This window comes from Chionomys nivalis, chromosome 21 (genome assembly GCF_950005125.1).
Source record: "Chionomys nivalis chromosome 21, mChiNiv1.1, whole genome shotgun sequence".
Lineage (NCBI taxonomy): Eukaryota > Metazoa > Chordata > Mammalia > Rodentia > Cricetidae > Chionomys > Chionomys nivalis.
The window spans coordinates 22230219-22254300 of record NC_080106.1 but is presented as its reverse complement, the minus strand read 5'-3'; the positions used below and the strand labels follow the sequence as shown (position 1 = coordinate 22254300).

The window sequence follows — 24082 nt, the reverse complement described above, 5'->3', positions numbered from 1 at the left end:
GACATCCATTTTTTCCCAGACGTGTCCAAGAAGAATAAAATTAAAAAAAAAAAAGTTTAAATAACCTGAACCACCAAATTCAAGATAAGTAGTCTGCTTTGTGAGATAAGCTTAATCACTCCATAAGGTTAACGGGACCCTTCTTACTACTTCTATTCAGGCAATTCAGAATCTGCCCGAGGAGTCAATGGATAGCAAGATGAGTGATGAGTCCGGTATGAGAAGCTGGAAGGGGTTACAAGGAATGGAGGGTGAGGTTTGCCTGGAAAGGACGGGGCAAAGTGTAAAAACGAGAAACTCCTTCTAAAAGAACTGAGACCTTATCTCCTACTTCAGAGATGAAATAAGCAGCAGCCACCAGCATGCACTCTGGAGTCTGAACTAGAGAACAGGGTTGAGCCTAGATCCGGACTCCCAACCTTTGCGTCAGTCCCCCCGGCCTACTGTTCATTCAGACTCTCACCACACTTGAAACACCCAGGCTTTTGGCCGAGCACGTATCTATGAAAACATCGCCGCACTCCGCAGCCTTGGAGTTTTATGGGACGCTTGACAGGGGCAATGAAGACCGCAAATAAGAATCTCAGAAATTAAGCACCCAATTGACAGAGGCCATCCTCACTCCTGATGCCTTGAGCCAGGGCCCCACGGCCACCTCCTATTGGCGACCCGAGATCCTGCCTCCACCGAGCACCCTTCCCCAAAGATGACCCCAATCTGGTCGTCGCCATGCCCGACGGGAACCTACACACCTCGCAGCCACTGAACTCTAAGAATCCTCCCTCTTTCCGGACGATGCTGCAGCGCCACACGCCACACGCCACACTGAGCTGCGCCAGCCACCGTACCCAAGACCACGGTCGCGCCCTTGACGTCACTAGCAGGCGCCTCTTCTGCATCAAGGGAACCATGGCTTTAGCCCGGCCCATGCGACTGTTGTCGCTAGCGGTTCGGTTGCTTCTGGAGCCCCGACGGAACATAGCGGTGCACAGTTCCGATGAGCCCTTGCCAGTGGTGCGCATTCCGCGGGCTCTGCAGCGACGGCAGCAACAGCGACAGAGCGATCGTGGGAGTTTCCCACGGCCGGTGCTAGTGCGACCCGGTCCACTGCTGGTCTCGGCGCGGCGGCCAGAGTTGAACCAGCCCGCGCGCCTCACGCTGGGCCGTTGGGAGTGCGCGCCACTGGCTTCGCGTGGCTGGAAGCATCGACGATCGCGTCGGGATCATTTTTCCATAGAGCGAATGCAGCAAGAGACGCCCGCGCTGACGAACCTCTCGTCCCGTGGCAGCTTCGTGGACCTGGGTCTGGAGCCCCGAGTGCTGCACGCGCTACAGGAGGCTGCGCCTGAAGTCGTTCGGCCAACCTCGGTGCAGTCGAAAACCATCCCGCCAGTGCTTCGCGGCCGTCACCTCCTTTGCGCTGCCGAAACCGGTAGTGGCAAGACCCTCAGCTACCTCATGCCCCTATTTCAACGTCTCTTGAGAGGACCAGGCCTGGACTCCCGCAGTTCCACAGCTCCCCGAGGCTTGGTTCTGGTACCTTCCCGAGAATTAGCCGAGCAAGTGCAGGCCGTGGCCCAGTCACTGGGTCGGTACCTGGGCCTACAGGTGACAGAGCTTGGGGGCGGCCTCGGCATGAGTAAGCTCAAACTGCAGCTGTGTAGACTACCGTCAGCAGATGTGCTCGTGGCCACTCCCGGGGCTCTGTGGAAGGCCCTGAAAAGTCAACTGGTCAGCTTGCAGCATCTTTCCTTCCTCGTGCTGGATGAAGCCGACACATTGCTGGATGAAAGCTTCCTGGAACTTGTGGACTACATCTTGGGAAAGAGCCCTATAGCAGAAAATCCCGCTGAGTTAGAAGACCCCTTTAATCCCAAAGCTCAGTTAGTGATGGTGGGAGCCACGTTTCCAGAAGGCGTAAACGAACTGCTGAGTAAAGTCACCAGCCCAGACTGTCTCACCACCGTCACCAGCCCCAGGCTCCACTGCATCATGCCTCATGTCAGACAGACATTTATGAGACTAAAGGGAGCGGAGAAGGTAACAGAACTGGTTCAGATCCTCAAACAGCATGACAAGGCAAATAAGACAAAAGCCTCAGGAACCGTCCTGGTGTTCTGCAACAGCTCCAGCACTGTGAACTGGCTGGGATATATTCTGGATGACCACAAAATCCAACATCTGAGACTGCAAGGGCAGATGCCAGCCTCGATGAGGGCCGGCATCTTCCAGAGATTCCAAAAGGGCTCCCAAGACGTCCTTGTCTGCACAGACATAGCATCGCGAGGTCTAGATAGCATCCATGTGGAACTGGTTGTCAATTACGATTTCCCCCCTACTCTGCAGGACTACATCCACAGAGCAGGAAGGGTGGGTCGAGTGGGCAGTGAAGTGCCAGGGACCGTCATCAGTTTTGTGACCCATCCCTGGGATGTGAGCCTGGTCCAGAAAATTGAGCTGGCAGCTCGTCGAAGAAGAAGCCTTCCAGGATTAGCCTCTTCAGTGAAAGACCCTTTGCCTCAACAAGCCTGATTTTTGGCTGGCTGGAATACTAGAACAGGGATCTTCCTGGGGGGCCCAGGAGGGTTGAATACTTTGGTCAGTGGATGACATCAGATCACCACACCACCCCTTGCCTCTCTGAAAACATGATGAACTGTTTGGAGATTTGAAAAGTAAGCTACTGGCCAGAACTGGAGACTAACATATTAAAAATAAATAAATAAATAAATAAATAGGATTTTGACTTTATATAATGTCATGATTTCATTTTTCTTCTTTGTGTGTGTTGAGGTCAGAAGACAATTTTGTGTAACCAATCCTGTCTTTCCACCTTTCTGGGTGTTCCAGGGATCTAGACTCACTAGACTTGCTTGGCAAGTGCCCTTGTCCCCCTAGCCATCTCAATGGACCTCAAGTCATGATTTCTAACAAATGATTTGTGTATTTTGAAACAGGTTGACACTATGTAGCTCACAATTGACTTGAACTCACTGTGTGTCATTAGCTCAAGTTAGTCTTTAGTGATCCTTTTTTCCCTTTTTTATTTTTTCCCAATTTTTTTGTTTGTCTTTTTAAGATAGGGAGGTGGTGGCACATGTTTTTACTCCCAACACTCAAAAGGCAGATACAGAAGGATCTCTAAGTTTGAAGCCAGCCTAGTATACACAACAAGTTCCAGGACAGCCAGGACTACACAAAAACCCTGTCTCCAGAAAATAATAACAACAACAACAAAAAACCCAGGATCTCATAATGTAGGCCTGACTGTCCTGGAACTTACTACATAGACCGGGCTGGCCCCTAACTCACAAAAAACTGTGTGCTTCTATCTCATGAGCGCTAGAACTAAAGGCATATGTCAGCCATTGTTGATCTTAACCTGGCTGATGAACGCTAGGACTGGAGGCTTGTGTCCCTACCCCTAGCTAATCACGGTTTTGTGTGCAGTTCCCTAACAGTAACCACCCTCTGAAGAGAATTTAGTAGATTTTGAGGATTTACACTCCATCAAATGTAAGATTTTGTTGACTTGGATTGGGTTTTTTTTTAAGGTTTATTTAGCTTTGAAATATTTGTATGTGTGTCTGTATGTAGGTAGGTGCACATGAAGCAGGCACTTTCAGAGGTTAGAAGATTGAGTGAGATTCCTAGAACTGGAATTACATTCAACTGTGAATGTTCCCATAAAGGTGGTGGAAACCAGACTCTGGCCCTCTGCAGGTATGCACTCTTACCTACTGAGCCGTCTAGCCAAGCCCTGTTTGGTCTGTTGTTGTTTCTTTTTTTTTTTTTTTTTTTTATTTATTTATTTTTCGAGACAGTGTTTCTCTGTAGCTTTGGAGCCTGTCCTGGAACTCCCTTTGTAGACCAGGCTGGCCTCGAACTCACAGAGATCCGCCTGCCTCTGCCTCCCGAGTGCTGGGATTAAAGGCGTGCGCCACCACCGCCCGGCTGTTGTTGTTTCTTGTCGTGGTTGTTTGCCATACTGGCACTTTAACCCGGGACCTCAAGCGTGTTGGTCAAGTGTTCTACTGCTGAGCTAAGCTGCATCTCAGACACTATTGTTTTTTGTTTTGAAAAGGGAAGCGGAAGGGTTGTCCATTTATGTCACTGGATAAATACTATTTCTACAAAAATATTCTGCCAATCCCACTTTGTAAAATCACTGACAACTGTTTTCCCTTGCAAGCACCTCTAACATCCTCCCAGTGTATGTCAACTTTAAATACAGTGATCTACAACACTTACAGTAGAAGCTTGTCATCATGTTTCTGAACGCTATAAGTCTGGAATCCAAGCTTGAACAACATGAAGCCATAGTCTTGCTGAAGAAAACACCGATCCTGGGCCACTGAAACGACTAAGTGAATATGGCACCCGGCATCAAGTCTAACAACCCACATGGCGGAAGGTGATAACCACCTCAAATTGTCCTCTGACCTTAGCACTAATCTGTGGCAAATGGGCACACACACACACAGACATACAAACAAAAAGTCAATGTAAAAAGAAAGTTTTCTAAAAAAACAAATACAGTATCTGTGTGACCCCGGGTAAACCTGTAGATTTCATTGTTTGAATTTGGCAGGGGTAGAAGGAGACCAGGTTTGGGTTTTGTTTTTTTCATTTTCAGTTTTTTATTTTGTTATTTTGCTTTTGTTTTTTGAGGCAGATCTTACTATGTAGCCTGCTGGCATGGAACTTGCTCTGTAGACCTGACTGGTCTCAGACTCAGCTCTTTCTGCCTCTGCCTCACACTTGCTGGGATTAAAGCTGGCTGTGCTGGCATATATGACTCATATTTTCAGCAGTTTGGAAAGGATCTTACTATGTAATCCAGGCTGACCTTGAACTCATACTGATCTTCCTACCTCAGCCTTTTATTACCACTACATTTATTGGCCCATGCCTGCTTAAGTCTTTTTTTAAAAAATGGAATAGATCTGTCAGGCAGTGGTGGTGCACACCTTTAATCCCAGCACTCGGGAGACAGAGGCAGGCAGATCTCTGTGAGTTTGAGGCCAGCCTGGTCTACAAGAGCTAGTTCCGGGGCTAGAGAGATGGCTCAGTGGTTAAGAGCACTGACTACTCTTTCAGAGAACCTGGGTTCAAGTCCTAGCACCCACATGGCAGCTGACAACTGTCTGTAACTCCAAGATCTGACATCCTCACACCAACATACAAGTAGCAAACCACCAATGCAAATAAAATAAAAATAAATTATTAAAAAAAGAGCTAGTTCCAGAACAAGCTCCAAAAATGCAGTGAAACCCTGTCTTTAAAAACCAAAAAAAATGAATAGATTTCTTTATTGAGAGGAAACTTTTTTATGGTAATTTTTTATTGATTTTTATTGAGTTCTACATTTTTCTCTGCTCCCTTCCCTGCTTCTCCCCCCCCGAAAGGAAACTATTTTTTTTTTGTTTTTTTTTTTTTTTTTGAGACAGGGTTTCTCTGTGGCTTTGGAGCCTATCCTGGAACTAGCTCTGTAGACCAGGCTGGTCTTGAACTCACAGAGATCCACCTGCCTCTGCCTCCAAGTGCTGGGATTAAAGGCGTGCGCCACCATCGCCCGGCAAGGAAACTATTTTTAATAACTTATTTTATGTTTATGAATACTCGTATGTTATGAACATTCTATCTGCAGGTATACCTGCACTCCAGAAGACAGCAGCAGACCTCATTATAGATGGCTGTGAGCCACCGTGTGGTTACTGGGAATTAGAACTCAGGACCTCTGGAAGAGCACCCAGTGCTCTTTTTTTTTTTTTTTTTTTCAAACCAATGCCTGCTGGACTTAAAGGCGTGTGCCACCACCACCCAGCTCACCCAGTGCTCTTAACCACTGAGCCATCTTTCTGATGGCTGCTTTCTGATCCTGCTGCATCCACTCCTAAGAACAGAAACTACAAGAGTATGCATTCTGGTTTATGTAGTGCTGGGGATGGAATCAAGGACTTCCTGCAGGCTAGGTGAGTACTCTGTTTTTGTTTTTTTTTTTGTTTTTTTTGTTTTTTTTTTTTTTTTTTTTTTTTTTTTTCGAGACAGGGTTTCTCTGTGGCTTTGGAGCCTGTCCTGGAACTAGCTCTGTAGACCAGGCTGGTCTCGAACTCACAGAGATCCGCCTGCCTCTGCCTCCCGAGTGCTGGGATTAACGGTGTGCGCCACCATCGCCCGGCTAGGTGAGTACTCTGAATGTAGCTTTATACCCAAAGCCTACTCCTGAAATTTTCTTGAGACCTCAATTGTAAAAAGATAAAGGTTCTCTGGGTTCTATGACTGCATTCTCTGGACAGAACAAAGCCAATAGAAGCCTGGTTTTGTGTGTGTGGTCTGTGTGTTGGGGGCTAGGTTTTTATTTTCTGTTTATGCTTTCTCTGCACGCGTGTTTGAGAATGACAGTCACGCAGTGCCCTTGAAGGTCAGAAGGTGTTGGATCCCATTGGAACTGGAGCTACAGACTGTTAGCACGTGAATGCTGGAATTAAACCCAGGTCCTGTAGAGGAACAGTCAGTGCTCTTGTCTGCTGAGCCATCTCTCCAGCCCCTGCCTTTCATTTTTGCTAGCTGGTATGTCTTTTGAACGTGTAAAGATTTGCCTTTTTTTTTTAAGGGTCTCGCTATATTGCTTCAGCTGGCCTCAAACTCAAAAGATCTGCCTGCCTCTGCCTCCAAGTGCACCGAAGCACCACACCCACGCTCTCTGGCTCTCTAATCCACCCAACCTTCTGCCCTTCTATTGCTTAGGGGCTAGTTAAGGTTAATCTTCACTCTGTCCAATTTTAGAATTTGTGTTTCTCACACCCTCCAGTGGCCACTGGGACTGTAACCACCTAAGTGCGCCACAGGGATCCCCAGGGAGTGGTTACTTAGGTAGATAGTGCGGAAGAACCCTATCCAGGGTTCCTCTCTGCCTTTACCCTGCTCTCCTTAAAACCTCAAGGTCTGTTCTATATGTGACCTCAGTAGGTTGTGATGACATCACAGCTCTCAGTTTCCGTGGTGATGTAACTATAGAAACTTGGATGCCTTAGGAAAACATTCCTACCGTTTCTGTACTGGATACGAGTCTGAGTGTCTGAGAATGACTGACCGGATCTTCTATATTAATTGTAACCTGTCCTCTATCCCCTGTGAGTGCTGTTACTCAGGTAAATCTAGACCAGGCATCCGCACAAGAGCCTTTCGTATACATGTAACTTCAGTGGGGACTGTATATTTCTCTTAGGCTTGTCATCCCTCAGAATTTCTCTAACCATGAGTAAGGGAAATTGTAACACTGACTCATACACCAAGTATTTGGCACACTCTCCTCCCAGTCCCTCTCCCCCAGATCCACCCCTCCTCTGTTTGCCTTCGGAAAAGAGCCGGCCTCCCAGGGATATCAACCAAACACAGCATAGCAAGTTGCAGTAAGACTAGGCACGGCACGTAACCTCATATCATGGCTGGACAAGGCAACCCAGTAGGAGGAAAGGGGTCCCAAAAGCAGGCAAACAAGAGATAGTCCCTGCTCCCCCTGTTAGGAGTCCCACAAGAACACCAAGGTACACGATTATAACACAAAGCTCAGACCCACACGGGCTCCCTGATTATTGTCCAGTCTCTGTAAGCGCCTAGGAACCCTGGTCAGATGACTCTGTGGTCCATATTCTCATGGTGTCCTTTAATCCTCTGGCTCCTACAATCCTCTCCCTCTTCACTGGGTCTTTGTATGCGCTCCTATCCATTGCTGGATGAAACTTTTCTGGTGACAATGATGCTATGCACACAGCAGAATATCATTAGGAATCATTCCATTGACTTTCTTTTTTTGCCAGTTGTGTATGTTTCTATCCTAAGACTCTGGGCTATCCCACCTCTGCTTACTGGCAATGCAGGAAGTGTCAGGCATGGGCACCATCTCATGGAGTGGGTCTCAAGTTGGACCAGTCATTGATTGGTTGGCCAATCCCTCAACTTCTGCACCACCTTTACTCCAGAACATCTTTTTGTTTGTTTTTTGTTTTTATTTTTCGAGACAGAGTTTCTCTATATAATAGCCCTGACTGTCCTGGAACTCACTCTGTAGACCAGGCTGGCCTCGAACTCACAGAGATCCACCTGCCTCTGTCTCCTGAGTGCTGGGATTAAAGGTGTGCACCAACACCGCCTGGCTTCCCCAGCACATCTTACAAGGAGGACAAATTGTAGGTCCAAGTTTTTTTTTTGGTTTTTGTTGCGGGAGGTCCTTCCGCTCCTCCAGCCAATAGCCACCAAGATACCAGCCCATTGGGGCGTGGTATCTTTCCCTTTAAAAAAAGCGGCCACTTCCCTCCTCTCTCTCTTTACTTCCTGCTCCGGTTCCGGCGACTAGACTTCTTCCCAATTGCGTGCGCAGAGGGCTGTTGTCTGGGACCGTGATCTGTAAGTTTATTCCCCTTTAAATAAATACCACCCTATTAATCACAATTCCAAACTGGTGTGGGATTGTTTATGACTTGCGCCTTCAGGTTTTTTTTGTTTGTTTGTTTTTTGGTTTTTTTGGTTTTTTGAGACAGGGTTTCTCTGTAGCTTTGGTGCCCGTCCCGGAACTAGCTCTTGTAGACCAGGCTGGCCTCGAACTCCCAGAGATCCGCCTGCCTCTGCCTCTCGAGTGCTGGGATTAAAGGCGTGCGCCACCACCGCCCGGCTAGGTCCAAGTTTTTGAGGCTGGTTTGGTATCCCAGGCCCTCCACCGGGGGACTTGCTTGGTTACAGAAGATGAATCAAGCTCCGTATCCCCATTACTGGGAGTCGTTGCTAGGGTTACCCTTGTAGATTCCAGGGAGTTTCCACTGCCCGAGGTTTTTACCTCACCACAAAATGTCTCCCAATCTCAATCATCTCTCCCAGTATTATCTACCCCCAGCACCCACCATTACCTGATCCCTCCTGCTCCCAGACCTCCTGAAAAATCTATTCTATTTTCCCTTCCCAGGGAGAACTATGCCCCCCCCCCCCGAGAACTTCTTGTTACTTGGTCTCTCTAAGTCTGTGGATTATAACATGATTATCCTTTACAGCTAATATCTGCTTTTCCAAACATACTCATTACAGCCCAGAAACAGCAGGCTTTTAGAAATCCTTCTCATTTGTGGGAGGAGAAATGAAGGGGGTCTCAGTTGTAGCTAGCTCGAGGGTCTGCCGTTCTTTATGGAGATGGGCCACACACGCAGGCCTCACACCGCTGCCACTGGCTCCCCAGAAGCCAAGCGCTCTTACAGAACCCCCTCCAAGGGGACCCACGGCAGTGACAGGCAAGGCTGTGTCTGGGATGCCAAGCAGACAGGAGGGCTTCAGGCAGAGACAGGAAGGGGTCTGAGAGGAAGGGCTCTGCAGGACAGAGGACAGAGCAGAAGGGACTGATCCGTTCTGGTTTTCTCTGCAGCACCCGTGCCTCCCGCAGCCCCCCATTCCCCCAGATACTACCATGTCCTCTACAGAGAGCACGTACAAGCCCAGATAGCCTGGCATGGAGAGACATACTGCCTGATTGGAGGCTGCCGTGTCTATGGGGATGCTCCGCTGGCCACCCCGGCAAAGGCTGAGGAAGAGAAGCCAGCACCCAGGCGGGCTCGCAAGAGACAGAGAGTTCAGGAGGAGTCAGACCAAGATCTGGGGTGTCCTAGTGCCAAAATTCCTCGCCTTAAAATGAAGCATGGTGGCAAAGGGGTAGTCACACGGAAACACGCTGCCTGAGCATCACTGCCCAGAGGACAGGCCAGTGACTACCTCAGATGACTGAGCCCTCTTCAGCAATGACCTCCACTGACCACTAATGTAGCTGTTCTGCCTGTGCCCTCTCTAGTCAGGAATCTGCTAGCATGCCAACTAGCCATGAGTAAGGGGCCTCAGAGAGGATTAACTGCTCTGCACAGCCCCCCTCCTTCAGTCCTCTAGAGTCTTCTTCGGCAACAAAAAGGGACAGTCGGCTGTGAGTGGAGTAGACAAGCGCAGAGAGAGGACACAGAGGGGCTGGGCTGAGGCTCTCTCTATGAGTAGACTTCTGTTCTTAACCATGCCAGCAGCCAGCAGCACGGGACAGGTGTGGCCGCACTTCCTAAAACTAGAGGAAATAAGCAGCAGTTAACTGAGGCTCCTGCCTAAAGGCTCCAAGAGGCAGAGGAAGAGCCCCAGGGAGACCTGCTGCCTGGGGCAAGAACACTGTGGAAAAGTTCGCAAATACCTCCCCATGCCTGAGGCTCACAGGTTCCTTTAATTCCAGCCCAGTACTGCTTTCGGGAGGTCCCTCCTGTCCAAGAAAGTGATTTTCTGTGACCAATGTTGGACTTGAAGTTAAAGACCAAGCCTCAAGCCCTCCTTGCTCCTCTGAAGTAAATTCCTTCACAGAGAAACCAGTTTCTAAAGTCCTGTGCCTACAAGGATCCCCAGGGTACACCTTCTTTCTGGTTCCTACTCTTGAGAAGAGGAGATTTAAACATCGAATCAGCAAAAGTTTTGAAGGTGAAGCCCTGGAAATACAGCTTCAAGAGCTTCCTATGTTCCGGGTGTAGGGGCACACGCTTTAACCCCAGCACTGAAGGTAGGTCTCTGAGTTCCAGGCCAACCTGGTCTACATAGGAAGACTCTGTCTCAAAACAAACAAGAAATCCCTTCCTGGTACATGCCTGAAGCCCTAGCTAGTCAGAGGCTGAGGAGAGAGGACTGTTTAGACGACAAGTTGATGGACAGGATGGGTATGGTAATACAGAGAGCTTCTATACCTCTAAATAAAACAAGTCAAAATGAAAAAGCTCTTCACATAGTCCAGTTTATAGGAAAAACAAGGAGCAGAGAAACACACCAAATACCATAGAATATAATTAGTAAACTCAAAAACATGGAAAACAAAGACAAAACCCAGCAATTTTTTTCAGTAAGTCAATTTCAAAGCTGTCATTCTCTTTAGAACTCAAACTAAACCATGACAACCACATTCAATATGCTATATCATTTTTACACTAAAATTCAAATAATTCTAGAAAGTAGGGAATCATGAGGATTTGAACATGATCGTTTGGGACAATAAAGATGTTTTGTGAAGTCCAGTATAGTGACACACACCTGTAATCTTAGCACTTGGGAGACTCTAGTATGGTGATACACATCTGTAATCTCAGTACTTGGCTGACTGAGGCATCGAGAGAATTGCAGTGAATTTGAGAATCACCCGGACTATATAGTAAGTTCCATACCAGCCTGGGCTACAGAGACACCCTGTCTCAAACAAAACAAAACAAAACAGACAACTAGGGATGGCAGATTGTTCAGCAGGTAGGTAAAGGTGCCTGCCACCTGTTAGAAACATTTCTAACATTGCCTCTCCATCAATGCAAATAATTTCAATCAGACTAAATCAGACGGAATAAAAGATGCCCATGTTTAATGTAGTGTTCCCGGATGGCACCTGGAAAGCTTGGTGAGGGGGAAGAGAGAGAAGGGGAGACCACGTGAAACCCAGAGACCATGTGTTCATTCTCTGTGGGGCAGCCTAAATAGCTGTGGGAGTGGTCCTGACCCTCCCTGGGGAGTTGTCACTGCTTAGGTGGGCTTTCCCCCAGAGGTGGAGTCACACTGCGCTGGATCTCAGCCCTATGGTTTGCTTTAAAATAGGGCCATGACTGGAGAGGTGGCTCCGAGGTTAATAGCCCTTGTTTCCAGAGGATCAGGGTTAAATCTCAGCACCCCCGTGGTGACTCACAAGTATCTGTAACTCCAGTTCCAGGGCATCCAGTGCACTCTTCTGACCTCTGAGGGCACGAGGCATGCATGTGGTAGACAGACATACATGCAAGAAAAATATTCATGCACACAAAATAATAAAAAATAAATTAAAAAACTTTTCGAAACAAAATAAGGCCAGCAAGACAGCTCAACAGGTGATGGTGCTTGTTTGACACCCTGTGTTTGATTCCTGACACACACGTGATGAAAAGAGAGAACAATGCCTGCCAGTTCTCCTCTGACCTCCACACATGTACCCACACAGGAAAGTAAGTAAATAAATGTAATAAAAAAAATTTCAAAAACAATTTGTAGCGGAGGTGGGAGAAATAGCTAAGTTGGTAAAGTGTAAGCATGTGGACCTGAGTTCGGATCCCCAGCACACAGGGAAAATATCAGGCGCTGATATCAGCCTATAATACCAGCATCGGGCAGGGAGGGACGGAGGAAGGACGATGCCTGGGGCTGGCTGGTCAGTCAGGGCAGCTGAAACCGTGGGCTTCATGTTCAGTGAGAGACCCTGCTTCAAAAAATAAGACATAGAGTGATTCAGGAGGATACTTGGAGCCCTCTTCTTTCTCTTCCCCTCAGCTTCCTGGGGCTTATTAGGAATGGAACAAACAGGAGGTTACCCTCAAACCCACAGCTGTGATATGGAGACCAGCACGTCTAAAAGTTTCTCTTCCCTTTTGCCTCTTGGCAGTGGGGGAAGGGAAAGGAAAGGAGCTGGGCCTGAGTTGGGATGGGCAGAAAAGTGCCCTGGCCTGACCCTAAAGGAACACACATTCTGTAGTGGGCCTACCAGTGAGCAGCAAGCCAGGAGTTGACTGCCTTGAGTGCAGAGCTATCACAGACAGCAGGCCCTAGTGTGCAGTCCCCGAAACACAAATCCATCCCTGCTGGGTAGTCCAAGATTTCTGTCCACTTTTCAAAGAGTTTTTTCATTTCCTTCTTAAGTTGTATTTAATATTTATTCATTTGAGACAAGGCTCGCTTTGTAACTAACTCTATCTGGTCTACTCATTAGGTAGACCAGGCTAGCCTTGAACGCACAGCCGCTTGCCTCTGCCTTTCAAGTTCTGGGGTTAAAGGCATTTGGTATCATGTCCAGCCTCCACTTCCTTTTTTAAGAGGGCTTCTCTACCACATAAACCAAGAAAAAAGGGGGGGGGGCTTTTCATATATCCAAAGTGATTATGTCACCTGAGGAAGATTCCAGAAAACGGAGCCGCTCCACTAGCGCAGGGATCACGACGGAATCTTAAGTGGTTGACAGGAACAGCAAAAGTTTTCTGGTGGAGTGTGAGCAGAGCTCTTGAAGAGGCTTTATGTCATTTAGAGTCCCGTCATTGGACTTCTACAAAAACGCGCGCCCCATGCGTGCATTTGCTTGCATGTATGTGTGTGCCTGTGTGTTTCTGCGGCTGGGGGTGTTCCTGGAGAAGAGAAAGGGTTTGGGCTGGGAACAGGGTGGGGCTTGCAAGGAAGGAAACTAAGCCCCCGCAGTTTCTGGCAGAGCTCGGGCCACAAGAGCCACAGATAAGGTGTATGAAGCCACTAGACAGAAGTCCCAGGCCTTAGAACTCATACTTCTGCCCTGGCTTCCGCACTGAGGGAGGAGGTAAGTTTGCAATCCTGGGGAAGAAGGTGCTGGGATGGGGTTCTGCTGACCTGGAAAGCATTTCATTCCCTTCCATTTCACTAGCTAATCGACTTTGTGCCTATGTACTAAGTGAGTGTTCCCTGAATGAGCACCACTTAGTGCGCATTCAGTTCTCATCTCTGATGGGTCATGGTGAGAGTTCTGGGCAGGTACAGCATCAACAGAGGAAGAGAGCCCTCACCCTGAATGATGACAGAAGGGAGTTGGGGTATGGAGGTGTGTGCTCTGAGTAGTTCCCAGTGGCTGGCTGGGAGTCAGGGACACGACGTGGTCTTGCCAAGAGCTCACTTTCGTTGTGTGAAAGACTACCACAGGTCCGCTTTCTCGAAGAGCAATCCCTAGAAACAGACAGGAAGTCACCGGGATTGGCTCCCTGGGAACAGTAAACAGGGAAGAAGGCATGGGACGAAAGACGCCCAGAGAGGAGCTGAACTGAGTGCTGTCGGCTTCAACTAGCCTGCCCTGCGGAAGCGCCCTTAGAGATTAGGATAACTGGGTTGTAGGTCCCCCTGGCGGCTGTGCTGCGCCGCCGCATTCGTTGACCTCAAACCCCTTCTCACTAGACCCGGTCTCTTCGGTTTGTCCCTCTCAGGCTTTTGAGACGTTCACCTATGCTCGCTTGCCCCGCCCTGAGCAAGATGCGACCCACGGGCCTCGAGAGTCACCGGATGCCCAGCCCAATGCTTTCAGTGTTCCTGTTGGTGCTGCTCCTGGTAGGGCCTTCACAGCCTCTAACAGGGACCCAGACCAGATCAGGCATCTTTGGAGCACCAAGTACTCCCAGAGTCCTCACCAAGCCCGACACCACCTTCAGCACCCCAACCACTGCCAGCAGCTCCAGTTTTCCAGACCTACGAGATCGCGCGAGAGCCCTGATGCAAGACTTCCCTCTTGTAGATGGGTATGTAAAGGATGGCTTGGGACTGAAACCGGGCTGAGCATACTCCTGAGCTGTGGAGGGCTCTGAACCTGCCGGTCCTCTCCTACTATCGACTTCTAGATGTTGCCCCCTATCAGCAATGTTTGGCCTTTCTCTATCACTCCTTCTCTGGTAGCCCAGGCTTTAGGGCATCTCAGTATGGTCTGGGTAACGTGGGTTAGGAGTAGCAGAATTATTTCTGCTAGACCTGGAAATCAAAGAGGTAGAGCCATGTGTTCTCTGAGTGATGTGTGTGTCCCTCTCTCTAGCCCAGGCTGCTCCAGAACTTACCAAGTATCCTAGAATGACCTGGAACTTTAAATGATGCTCCTGCCTTAGCCTTCTGAGTGCTGGGATTACAGGCACTCAGGATAGATACCATCCAACCAATTCTGTTTGAGCTAAGCTCTTTCTTGACTCTCCTGCAGTCACAACGACCTTCCTCTTGTCCTGAGGCGATTTTACTGGAGTGGGCTACAGGATGCTGACGTGAGAAACTTCACCTATGGCCAGACAAGCCTGAATAGACTGAGAAATGGCTTTGTGGGAGCCCAGGTAACACATACACACACACAAATGCCAGCATGGCTGCTGGGGAAGGCTGGAGAAATTGGGGCCCCAGAAATGACAAGTTAGTCAGATGGGAATTCTGTTACTATAGTGACTTAAAAAACCAATATGACGCTGTGGCTAGAGGGGTCAATAGCAAGTCAGCAGGTGGGTATGAAGTACCACAGAGCAAGCATCACGTTCATTATATGTGGTCTCTAGACCCACAAGTCTGTCAGCTGTAAAGGCCCAAAGTCAACCCCTGACTTTGCCTCCAGTTCTGGTCCGCTTACGTACCATGCCAAACTCAGGACCGGGATGCCTTGCACCTCACACTGGAACAGATTGACCTCATTCACAGAATGTGTGCCTCTTATTCTGAGCTGGAGCTTGTGACCTCGGTTAAGGGTAAGTGGATTTCTTTAGGGTGTTGGGGACTGGATGAAGCTACTACTCCTGGACATAATCACCTGACCTGTGCTTACAGCTTTGAACAGCACCCAGAAACTGGCCTGCCTCATTGGTGTGGAGGGCGGCCACTCACTAGATAACAGCCTCTCCGTGCTTCGAAGTTTCTACCAGCTGGGGGTGCGCTACCTGACGCTCACACACACCTGCAATACACCCTGGTGAGCACAGTGCAGATGGTGCGAGCCTGCTGAAGCAGAAAGCTGCCCTTGTGGACACAGACCAAGGTTTACTGATACCGCCTGGGACTCGCATACAGGGGCTGGTAGTTGGGGTTTATAAGGCAAGATTGGGATTCCTCCTTTTGCCAGGCACAGTCCAACTGGGGTTTTTGAGTTAGCTCTGTAGGGTTGCAGGAATGAAGAGTTTGGAGGGCATGACCACCAATTAGCTTGCCTCTTGCCTGTCCTGCAGGGCAGAGAGCTCATCTAAGGATGTCCACTCATTCTACAGCAGAGTCAAAGGACTGACCAGCTTTGGCGAAGTAAGGACTCTGAGTGATACTCCACGCAAATGCACGTACCCCTTCCCTGGATGAGTAATGCATGCATTATGTACCCTGCACATACCCCTGGATGAGTAATGCATGCATGTATGTACCCTGCACGTACCCCTTTCCTGAATGAGTAATGCATTCATGTATGTACCCTGCATATACCCCTTTCCTGGATGAGTAATGCATGCATGTATGTACCCTGCATGTATCCCTTTCCTGAATGAGTAATGCATGCATCTATGTACCCTGCATGTATCCCTTTCCTGGATGACTAATACATGCATATATGTGCCCTGCATGTGCCCTTTCCTGGATGACTAATGCATGCATGTATGTACTCCTGAGACTTCCTCCTAACCTGCGCTCACAGAAAGTGGTGGCAGAAATGAATCGCTTGGGTATGATGGTTGATTTGTCCCATGTCTCGGATGCTACTGCACGGCGGGCCTTGGAAGTGTCACAGGCACCTGTGATCTTCTCCCACTCGGCTGCCAGGGGTGTGTGCAGAAATGCTCGGAATCTTCCTGATGACATCCTGAGGCTTCTGGTGAGAAACTTTCTAGCCCTGGGACCTAAATCTAGAAATTCAAACCAGGAGGCCTTGAACTTGAAACTTGTCCCCTCCGTTCCCTAAGCCCCCACAGACTGAGCATTCACTGCCTCACAAACCCACAGTCCATTGCCCCTCAAATTCTCTGTCATGGGGTGAGGAGGTTGTTGCAGATAACTATTCCTATACCCCTCAAATTTAGGGCCAAGACATCACCTAAAACAGAGTTAAGTCTTGCTCATTGACACTGGTCCCCAAAGCTTTCTCACAGGGTGGAGGTAGACACATAATTATGCTGGGGCGCCAAGCTGAGTGTCCTTTTGACCGTCTTTGCAGAAGAAGAACGGTGGCATCGTCATGGTGACATTCTCTGTAGGAGTGTTGCAATGCAACCCCTTAGCCAATGTGTCCACTGTGGGAGGTGAGTCTCCCAAAGCCTGCCTCTTGGTATATCTTTTTCTCTCTTTCTTTGTCTTTAAACACCAAAGACAATCTTATTGGAGTTTGAAAGGACAATAACAAGAAACAAGTCGTAAGGCTGGAGAAATGGTTCATTGGTTAAGAGCGCTGCTTGTTCTTCCAAAGGTCCTGAGTTCAATTCCCAGCAACCACATGGTGGCTCATAACCATCTGTAATGAGATCTGGTGCCCTCTTCTGGCCTGCAGGCATACATGCAGACAGAATACTGTATACATAATTAATAAACAAATCTTTAAAAAAAAAAAAAAGAAGCCGGGCGGTGGTGGCGCACGCCTTTAATCCCAGCACTCGGGAGGCAGAGGCAGGCGGATCTCTGTGAGTTCGAGACCAGCCTGGTCTACAGAGCTAGTTCCAGGACAGGCTCCAAAACCACAGAGGAAACCCTGTCTCAAAAACCAAAAAAAAAAAAAAAAAAAAAAAGAAAAAAAAAAAGAAAGAAAGAAAGAAACAAGTCGTAAACATCAGCATCTTCAGTGATGAGGGAAGGCGAGAGAGAGATAGATGAGGGGAGACAGGAAGAGGGAGGAAAAGCGGCAAAGTTACTTTCTGAGGTAAATCCCAGCAAGGGCACGTGCTTAGCAATGAAGGTCTGGAAACCGTTCCCCCCTGGGCTTTCTGAACGGTGCTGAGTTTGACCTGAAGACTTCAGGGTGTCGGCACAGCAGTCTAGACAAAAATGCTGTAGTTCCATTTGCAGAGCACTTGCCTCCTATGAAGGCCTGGGTTGACTCCATCCCCACTAGCTGTTAATACAGAGCAAGTTCCAGGATGGCCAGGGTTATGCAGAGAAACCCTGTCTCAAAAAAAAAGACATTTTAAGCCGGGAAGTGATAGCGCACACGTTTAATCCCAGCCATCGGGAGGCAGAAGCAGGTGGATCTCTGTGAGTTTGAGGCCAGCCTGGTCTACAAGAGTTAATTCCAAGACAGGCTCCAAAGCTACAGAGAAACCCTGTCTTGGAAAACAAAACCAAAAAAAAAGGGAGGGGGGGTAAAAAAAATGTCCATGGTGGACAAGACGCAGAGCACTTTAGTACTACCTTGGAACCAGAGTCAAATAACCCAAGCTGCCTTGTGAGGGGGGCTGGGGACCATTCTAGAGCGATGAACCTGCTATCTGTGCTTCTGCATGGGCTACCCTACCTATCTCTGCCTTCAGTCTCGTTGAAAGGAGGCCCTGCCATGTTTTCCAGACTGGAATCAGAGATAAATTAGGTTGACTATGAACTAAATTAGGGGCCCCTCTAAACACTTTCATTCCAACCTGAAGTCTAGTCTAGAGCATCTTGTGTTAGTTCTGGTACCAGGACTGTGTGTTACAGCTACAGTTACAGGAATCTGTTTGGACCACAGATGCCATCTTCCAGTAATTCACCAAAAATGCCAAACACAAAAGGAAAGAAGAAAGCCACCCTCTGTAACTTCTCCAGGCCTTTTCTTTGTTTGTTTTGATTTTATTAGTAATTTATTTTATGTGTATGGGTGTTTTGCCTGCATGTATGTCTGTGTACCCCAGACATGCCTGGTGCCTGCAGAGGATAGAAGAGGATAGAACTGAAAATATAGATGACCGTGTGGATGCTGGAAATCAAACCCTGTTCAGGTCCTCCAGAAGAGCAGGCACTGCTTTTAACCACTGACCCATCTCTCCAGCTCTTTCTAAGGCTTTTAAGAAATATAGATTTGTTGCTTTGGCCACATATATACACATCTATGAAAAGGATAATACTGTAGACATCAAGGAGTTGGGCACTATTCAGAAAGAAAGGCCTCATAAATATTACCCTGGCAAAATTGTTTACAATATCACGCAGCACGCTGCTGGCTTTGTTGTGAATAAGCAAGTCAAGGGCAAGATTCTTGCCAAGAAAATGTTCAGACTGAGCATTGTTAAGCTCTCTAAGAGCCAAGATAGCTTTCCTGAAATGGGTGGAGAACAAGAAAAACAAAAGAGAGAAAGAAAAGAAAAATGAAAGAAAAAGAAGCCAGAGAAAGGTCAACTGAAGCAAATAGCAGTCTCTTGCACTCAGAGATGCTCACTTTGTGGGGCTGACTGGGAAGGAGTCCAGGCAGCTGGACCTGTTCCCTGTGAAGTTATGGCTTATGAAAATCCTAGACTGAGCTGGGCAGTGGTGGCACACGCCTTTAATCCTAGCACTCAGGAGGCAGAGGTAGGCGGATCTCTGTGAGTTCGAGGCCACCTGTTCTACGAGAGCTAGTTCCAGGACAGGCTCCAAAGCTACAGAGAAACCCTGTCTCAAAAAAAGAAAGAAAGAAGGAAAGAAAGAGAGAGGAGAGAGAGAGAGACAGAGAGAGAGAGAGAGAGAGAGAGAGAGAGAGAGAGAGAGAGAATCCTAGACTGTAATCCAAGGAGGAATGGGATCAGCCAAACCTAGTTCCAAGGCCACTCTTTTCCTGAAAGCCCCATTCTGTTGACTGTCCATTTCCCCAGATCACTTTGACCACATCAAAGCAGTGATTGGATCGGAGTTCATCGGGATTGGTGGAGATTACGATGGCGCCGCGCAGTGAGTATTTCTCCGTGGCTGATCTGAAGCTGCTCTCGCAGCATCAAGGTCCTCAAGGCCTTTAGGCTTTACTCATTTGACATCTCTCCATTCCCAGGGCTCTTTCCTGTGCTCTCCTGTATGTCTTCAGCCCAAGGCCCCCACTAACGTACTTTGAAAAAGCTCATTTTTCTAGCCCGTGCACCCACTGCAGACCTCTGAGCGGACTATCTTCTCTGCCAGTTGTTATTCTTGGTACTGTTGTTAAGACAGGGTTTCTCTGTGTAGCCCTGACTGTCCTAGAACTCACTCTGTAGACCAGGCTGGCCTTGAACTCAGAGATCTGCCTGCCTCTGCCTCCCAAGTGCTAAGATTAAAAGAGTGCACCACCACTGCCTGGCTTCTCTGCCAGGTCCCAGGAAACTTCTTGCCTTCTTCCCCACCCTCCCTTCCTTTTATTTGTTTGTATTTTGGACACAGGATCTCACTATGAATCCCAAATTGACTTCAAGCTATTTCTTTTCTTTTCTTTTTTTGGGAAGTGGGGGGTTTTGAGTCAGGGTTTCTCTCTGTAACAGTCCTAGCTGTCCTGGAACTAGCTCTGTAGACCAGGCTAGCTTCAAACTCACAGAGATCCACCTACCTCCCCTCCAAGTGCTGAGATTAAAGGTGTGCTCCACCACCGCCTGGCTATTTCTTTTCTTTTTTTTTTTTTTTTTTTTTTTGGTTTTTTGAGACAGGGTTTCTCTGTGGTTTTGGAGCCTGTCCTGGAACTAGCTCTTGTAGACCAGGCTGGTCTCGAACTCACAGAGATCCGCCTGCCTCTGCCTCCCGAGTGCTGGGATTAAAGGCGTGCGCCACCACCGCCCGGCTATTTCTTTTCTTTTTTAAAACAATATTTACCACTTGGAAAGTGGGGTGGATGTGCACAGTAGGGCACACGTGGCAGGAGTCACTCTTCTTCTCCCATGTGAATTCCAGAGACTACACTCAGGTTGCTAGGCCTTTAGTCACTGAACCTATTATTGGCCCCTGCGTTTGTTTCTTCCGTATTCTTTTTTTTTCTTTTCCAGTTCTAGGAATCAACTTCAGAACCTTCCTGAAGTTAGTCAAGCCAGGGACTCTACTCCTAAGCAACAGCTTCAGATACTCCTTTTTTTTTTTAACAGAGGGGATATCTGCATTTATTAGAAAGCATAAATCTTAAAAAAAAAAAAAGCATAAATCTTTTCTTGTTTGTTTGACTTTGTTTGGACAGAGTTTCACTATGTAGCCCTGACTGGCCTCAAACTCAGAGAGATCTGAAGCCTACCTCAGCCTTCCAAGTGCTGGAATTAAAGGCGCGCACCACCACTGCCCAACTGGAAGGCATAAATCTTAAAAGACCATTTAGTGAGTTTTAGGAGCTATTCAAGGAAGGGACTAGGAGTGATAGGGTACTTGCTTATCTATGAGGCCCAAGGTTTGATTTATAGCACTGCATTTTTTTTTTATTTTTATTTATTTATTTTTTGGTTTTTTGAGACAGGGTTTCTCTGTGGCTTTGGAGCCTGTCCTGGAACTAGCTCTTGTAGACCAGGCTGGTCTCGAACTCACAGAGATCCGCCTGCCTCTGCCTCCTGAGTGCTGGGATTAAAGGCGTGCGCCACCGTTGCCCGGCAACTGCATATTTTTTTTAAAGAGATTTTCAGACCTCTGAAGAATTAGGACTGGAGCAAACTACTTACCCCTTCCTAGTCTCCAGCCCCATATATGACCATTGCTGAGGGTGCAACTCAGATAGAGCTGAGGTTTTCAGTTGGATTAGGATATCGGGTCTGAGGTTCGCCTGCTGGTGACTGCACAGGTTCCCTCAGGGACTGGAGGATGTGTCTACATACCCAGTGCTCATAGAGGAGTTGCTGAGACGGGGCTGGACTGAACAGGAGCTGCAAGGTGTCCTTCGAGGAAACCTGCTGCGCGTCTTCAGAGGGGTGGAACAGGTATGGTGAGAGGGCAAGAGACAGGGCATGAATCTGCGCAGGGGCTTCCGTAGCATTAACGGGCTACAGGAGACCCGGAAGAGCTGCTGACTGACAACTGTCACCTCCAGGTCCGGGAGCAAAGCAGATGGCAAAGTCCTCTGGAGGACATGATTCCAGAGGAGCAGCTGGACAGTGCTTGTCACTCAGTCTTGCCACGTCGACAAGAGAAACGGCAAAAGGAAAAGAATCAATCAGAGATCCCAACACATCATACACTCAAGTTATCACCCGAGGGGTTACACTCAAAATCTTCTCCCCACAGAGCCCCAATCCTCACCATTGTTACAGCCTTTCTAGGCCTCATTGTATGACTTTGTGATCCACGCAGTTCTCTCAGTTATCATTCTGTACCCTTGAACCCCCTCCACTTGTACAGGAGCAAACATTTAATGGAAGTAAATGTGTTTAATGAAGAAACAGATGTGAGCGTCCTTCTCTGTGGCAGTTCAGGGTAACACAGGCTCCCAGCGCTCCTGGTCTGTGGAACGTGGCCTTTCAGCCACCTTTTGCTCAAGGAAGTTGTCAGTGATCTGCACCACCTAGGTGGCTGCGCCCAACACTGGATGAAGCCAATGGGTTGGGTCTGGCTTCAGGGAGAGGTCTGGAACTTAGAGGTCGTTCTGAGCATTTCAAACTGAACCACTGATTCCCACCATACAATCTCTCAAGCGATTCTTTAGATTCCTAAGAAGGGAACCTGGCTGGACCATGAGTAACCTTCATTCTTCTTGGGACAACAAAGGCCAGAACTCCAGGACACATACTGGGTCCTGGGCCTCTGCTGGTTGGACTGGCTTTGATGTGGTGAGATTTCAGCAGGCAGGAAGTTCCTCTTTACCAGGTACAAACTGCTTAGGTGTCCATGCCATCCGACGCCCAGGGCCTGACTGGAAATTAATAGCAGCTGCAGTAATAATAATAGGCAATATCAACAGCTAATACTGGGCTCTTTTGTAGCTTAGTTGGTAGAGCGTTTGCCCAGCATGCAGGAAGTCCCGGATTTGATCCGCAGCACTGCACAAAACCAGGCCTGTTGCTACACACCTGCGGCTCTAGCACTTGAGAGGTAGAGGCAGGAAGAGCAGAAATTTCAAGGTCAGGCTGAGCTGGGGAACCAGCCTGGGGTACGGGGGAACATGTATCAAAAATAAATAAATAATAAATAAATAAGCAAATGAAAGCTGGTGCGGTAGCTCTGTAAGTGAAGTGCTTGCCCTACAAGCAAGCGTGAGAACCGGAATTCAATCCTTCAGACTCAAACTTTAAAAAGCCCAAGAGAGGGGGCTAGAGAGACGGCTCAGCAGTTAAGAGCATTGCCTGCTCTCCCAAAGGTCCTGAGTTAAATTCCTGGCAACCACATGGTGGCTCACAACCATCTGTAATGAGGTCTGGTGCCCTCTTCTGGCCTGAAGGCATATATGTATAGACAGAATATTATATACATAATAAATAAATAAGTGAGTAAATAAATAAATAAATAAATAAATAAAAGAGCAGGGCGCAGGGCACCAGGACATCTTAGATCTTGGTCTGACTCCTCCTGAACTCTCTGTCTCTTGCGAGCCCGCCTGGGTGCTGGCTTCTCTTCCTCAGCCTTTGCCGGGGTGGCCAGCGGAGCATCCCCATAGACATGGCAGCCTCCAATCAGGCAGTATGTCTCTCCATGCCAGGCTATCTGGGCTTGTACGTGCTCTCTGTAGAGGACATGGTAGTATCTGGGGGAATGGGGGGCTGCGGGAGGCACGGGTGCTGCAGAGAAAACCAGAACGGATCAGTCCCTTCTGCTCTGTCCTCTGTCCTGCAGAGCCCTTCCTCTCAGGCCCCTTCCTGTCTCTGCCTGAAGCCCTCCTGTCTGCTTGGCATCCCAGACACAGCCTTGCCTGTCACTGCCGTGGGTCCCCTTGGAGGGGGCTTCTGTAAGAGCGCTTGGCTTCTGGGGAGCCAGTGGCAGCGGTGTGAGGCCTGCGTGTGTGGCCCATCTCCATAAAGAATGGCAGACCCTCGAGCTAGCTACAGCTGAGTCCCCCTTCGTTTCTCCTCCCACAAATGAGAAGGATTTCTAAAAGCCTGCTGTTTCTGGGCTGTAATGAGTATGTTTGGAAAAGCTGTGTAAGATAAATTTGTTAAGAACTCCTCCCATTGTGGTTGCCCGCCCTTCCTGGGACCCGTTCATTCCAGCCACACTCAACAGTAGCCCTGTTTTAGCTAGGTTTCAGTATGCTGTTTTCTTTTTTGAGACATTATCTTAATATACTGAGAGCTATAACTGTAATTGACCTTGAACTCTCTCTCTCTGGTGTATTTGTCTTGTGTAGTTGTGTTTGTGGGTGCATGTGCCTGGGCAGGCACAGAGGCCAATGCCAGAGGAGGGCAACCCATGTCCTACCCTATTATTTTCTACCTTTGAGGCCTGGTTTCAAATTGAACCTAGAGGTTCTTTTTAGCTAGGTTGGCAACCTCAAGGCCCCAGCAATCCTCTGTCTTCTGCCCTCACACCACTGGGCTTACAGGAAATTTGAGGCCATACCCAGTGTGTTACCTGTGTCTTCTGAGCTGGGCAACAAGTTTTCTTAAGTGTGGAGCCATCTCTCTACCTCACCTCATTTTAAAATAAGATTCTTTTTGTTTGTTTGTTTGTTTGTTTGTTTGTTTGTTTTGCAAGACAGGGTTTCATGGTA

General features: G+C 48.2%; 5 protein-coding genes across 5 annotated transcripts in view; 3 read left to right on the top strand and 2 right to left on the bottom strand.

Annotated features, from left to right (window-relative positions):
- The window catches only part of Dus2 (dihydrouridine synthase 2), a 41518-nt gene extending 40683 nt beyond the window's left edge, over window positions 1–835 (bottom strand). Inside the window, exon 1 of the mRNA XM_057753933.1 lies at window positions 753–835. The gene's annotated coding sequence lies outside the window, so the exon portion shown is untranslated. The remainder of the gene's footprint in view (window positions 1–752) is intronic.
- Window positions 827–2714, top strand: Ddx28 (DEAD-box helicase 28). The gene has a single exon (XM_057753932.1). It carries the CDS (start codon window positions 910–912, stop codon window positions 2530–2532), a length of 1623 nt encoding a protein of 540 aa, XP_057609915.1. The 5' UTR covers window positions 827–909; the 3' UTR covers window positions 2533–2714.
- Window positions 2715–7087: 4373 nt separating this feature from the next.
- Window positions 7088–9723, top strand: LOC130863955 (DPEP2 neighbor protein-like). Its single transcript, XM_057754278.1, has 2 exons — window positions 7088–7154; window positions 9413–9723. The coding sequence occupies exons 1-2, from the start codon at window positions 7088–7090 to the stop codon at window positions 9721–9723; spliced, it is 378 nt and encodes a 125-aa protein (XP_057610261.1).
- Window positions 9724–10453: 730 nt separating this feature from the next.
- Window positions 10454–21760, top strand: LOC130863719 (dipeptidase 2-like). The gene is made up of 11 exons (XM_057753937.1): window positions 10454–10567; window positions 14004–14312; window positions 14759–14885; window positions 15158–15287; window positions 15367–15508; window positions 15762–15831; window positions 16214–16390; window positions 16730–16814; window positions 19326–19401; window positions 21227–21362; window positions 21473–21760. Exons 2-11 carry the CDS (start codon window positions 14023–14025, stop codon window positions 21713–21715), a joined length of 1476 nt encoding a protein of 491 aa, XP_057609920.1. The 5' UTR covers window positions 10454–10567; window positions 14004–14022; the 3' UTR covers window positions 21716–21760.
- A 602-nt stretch (window positions 21761–22362) lies between these two features.
- LOC130863954 (DPEP2 neighbor protein-like) lies at window positions 22363–23160 on the bottom strand (the record flags this gene model as incomplete). The annotated part of the gene is made up of 2 exons (XM_057754277.1): window positions 22363–22418; window positions 22914–23160. Coding segments are annotated over 2 exons (303 nt in total), but the record flags the coding sequence as incomplete, so codon positions are not given.
- Window positions 23161–24082: the final 922 nt, after the last annotated feature.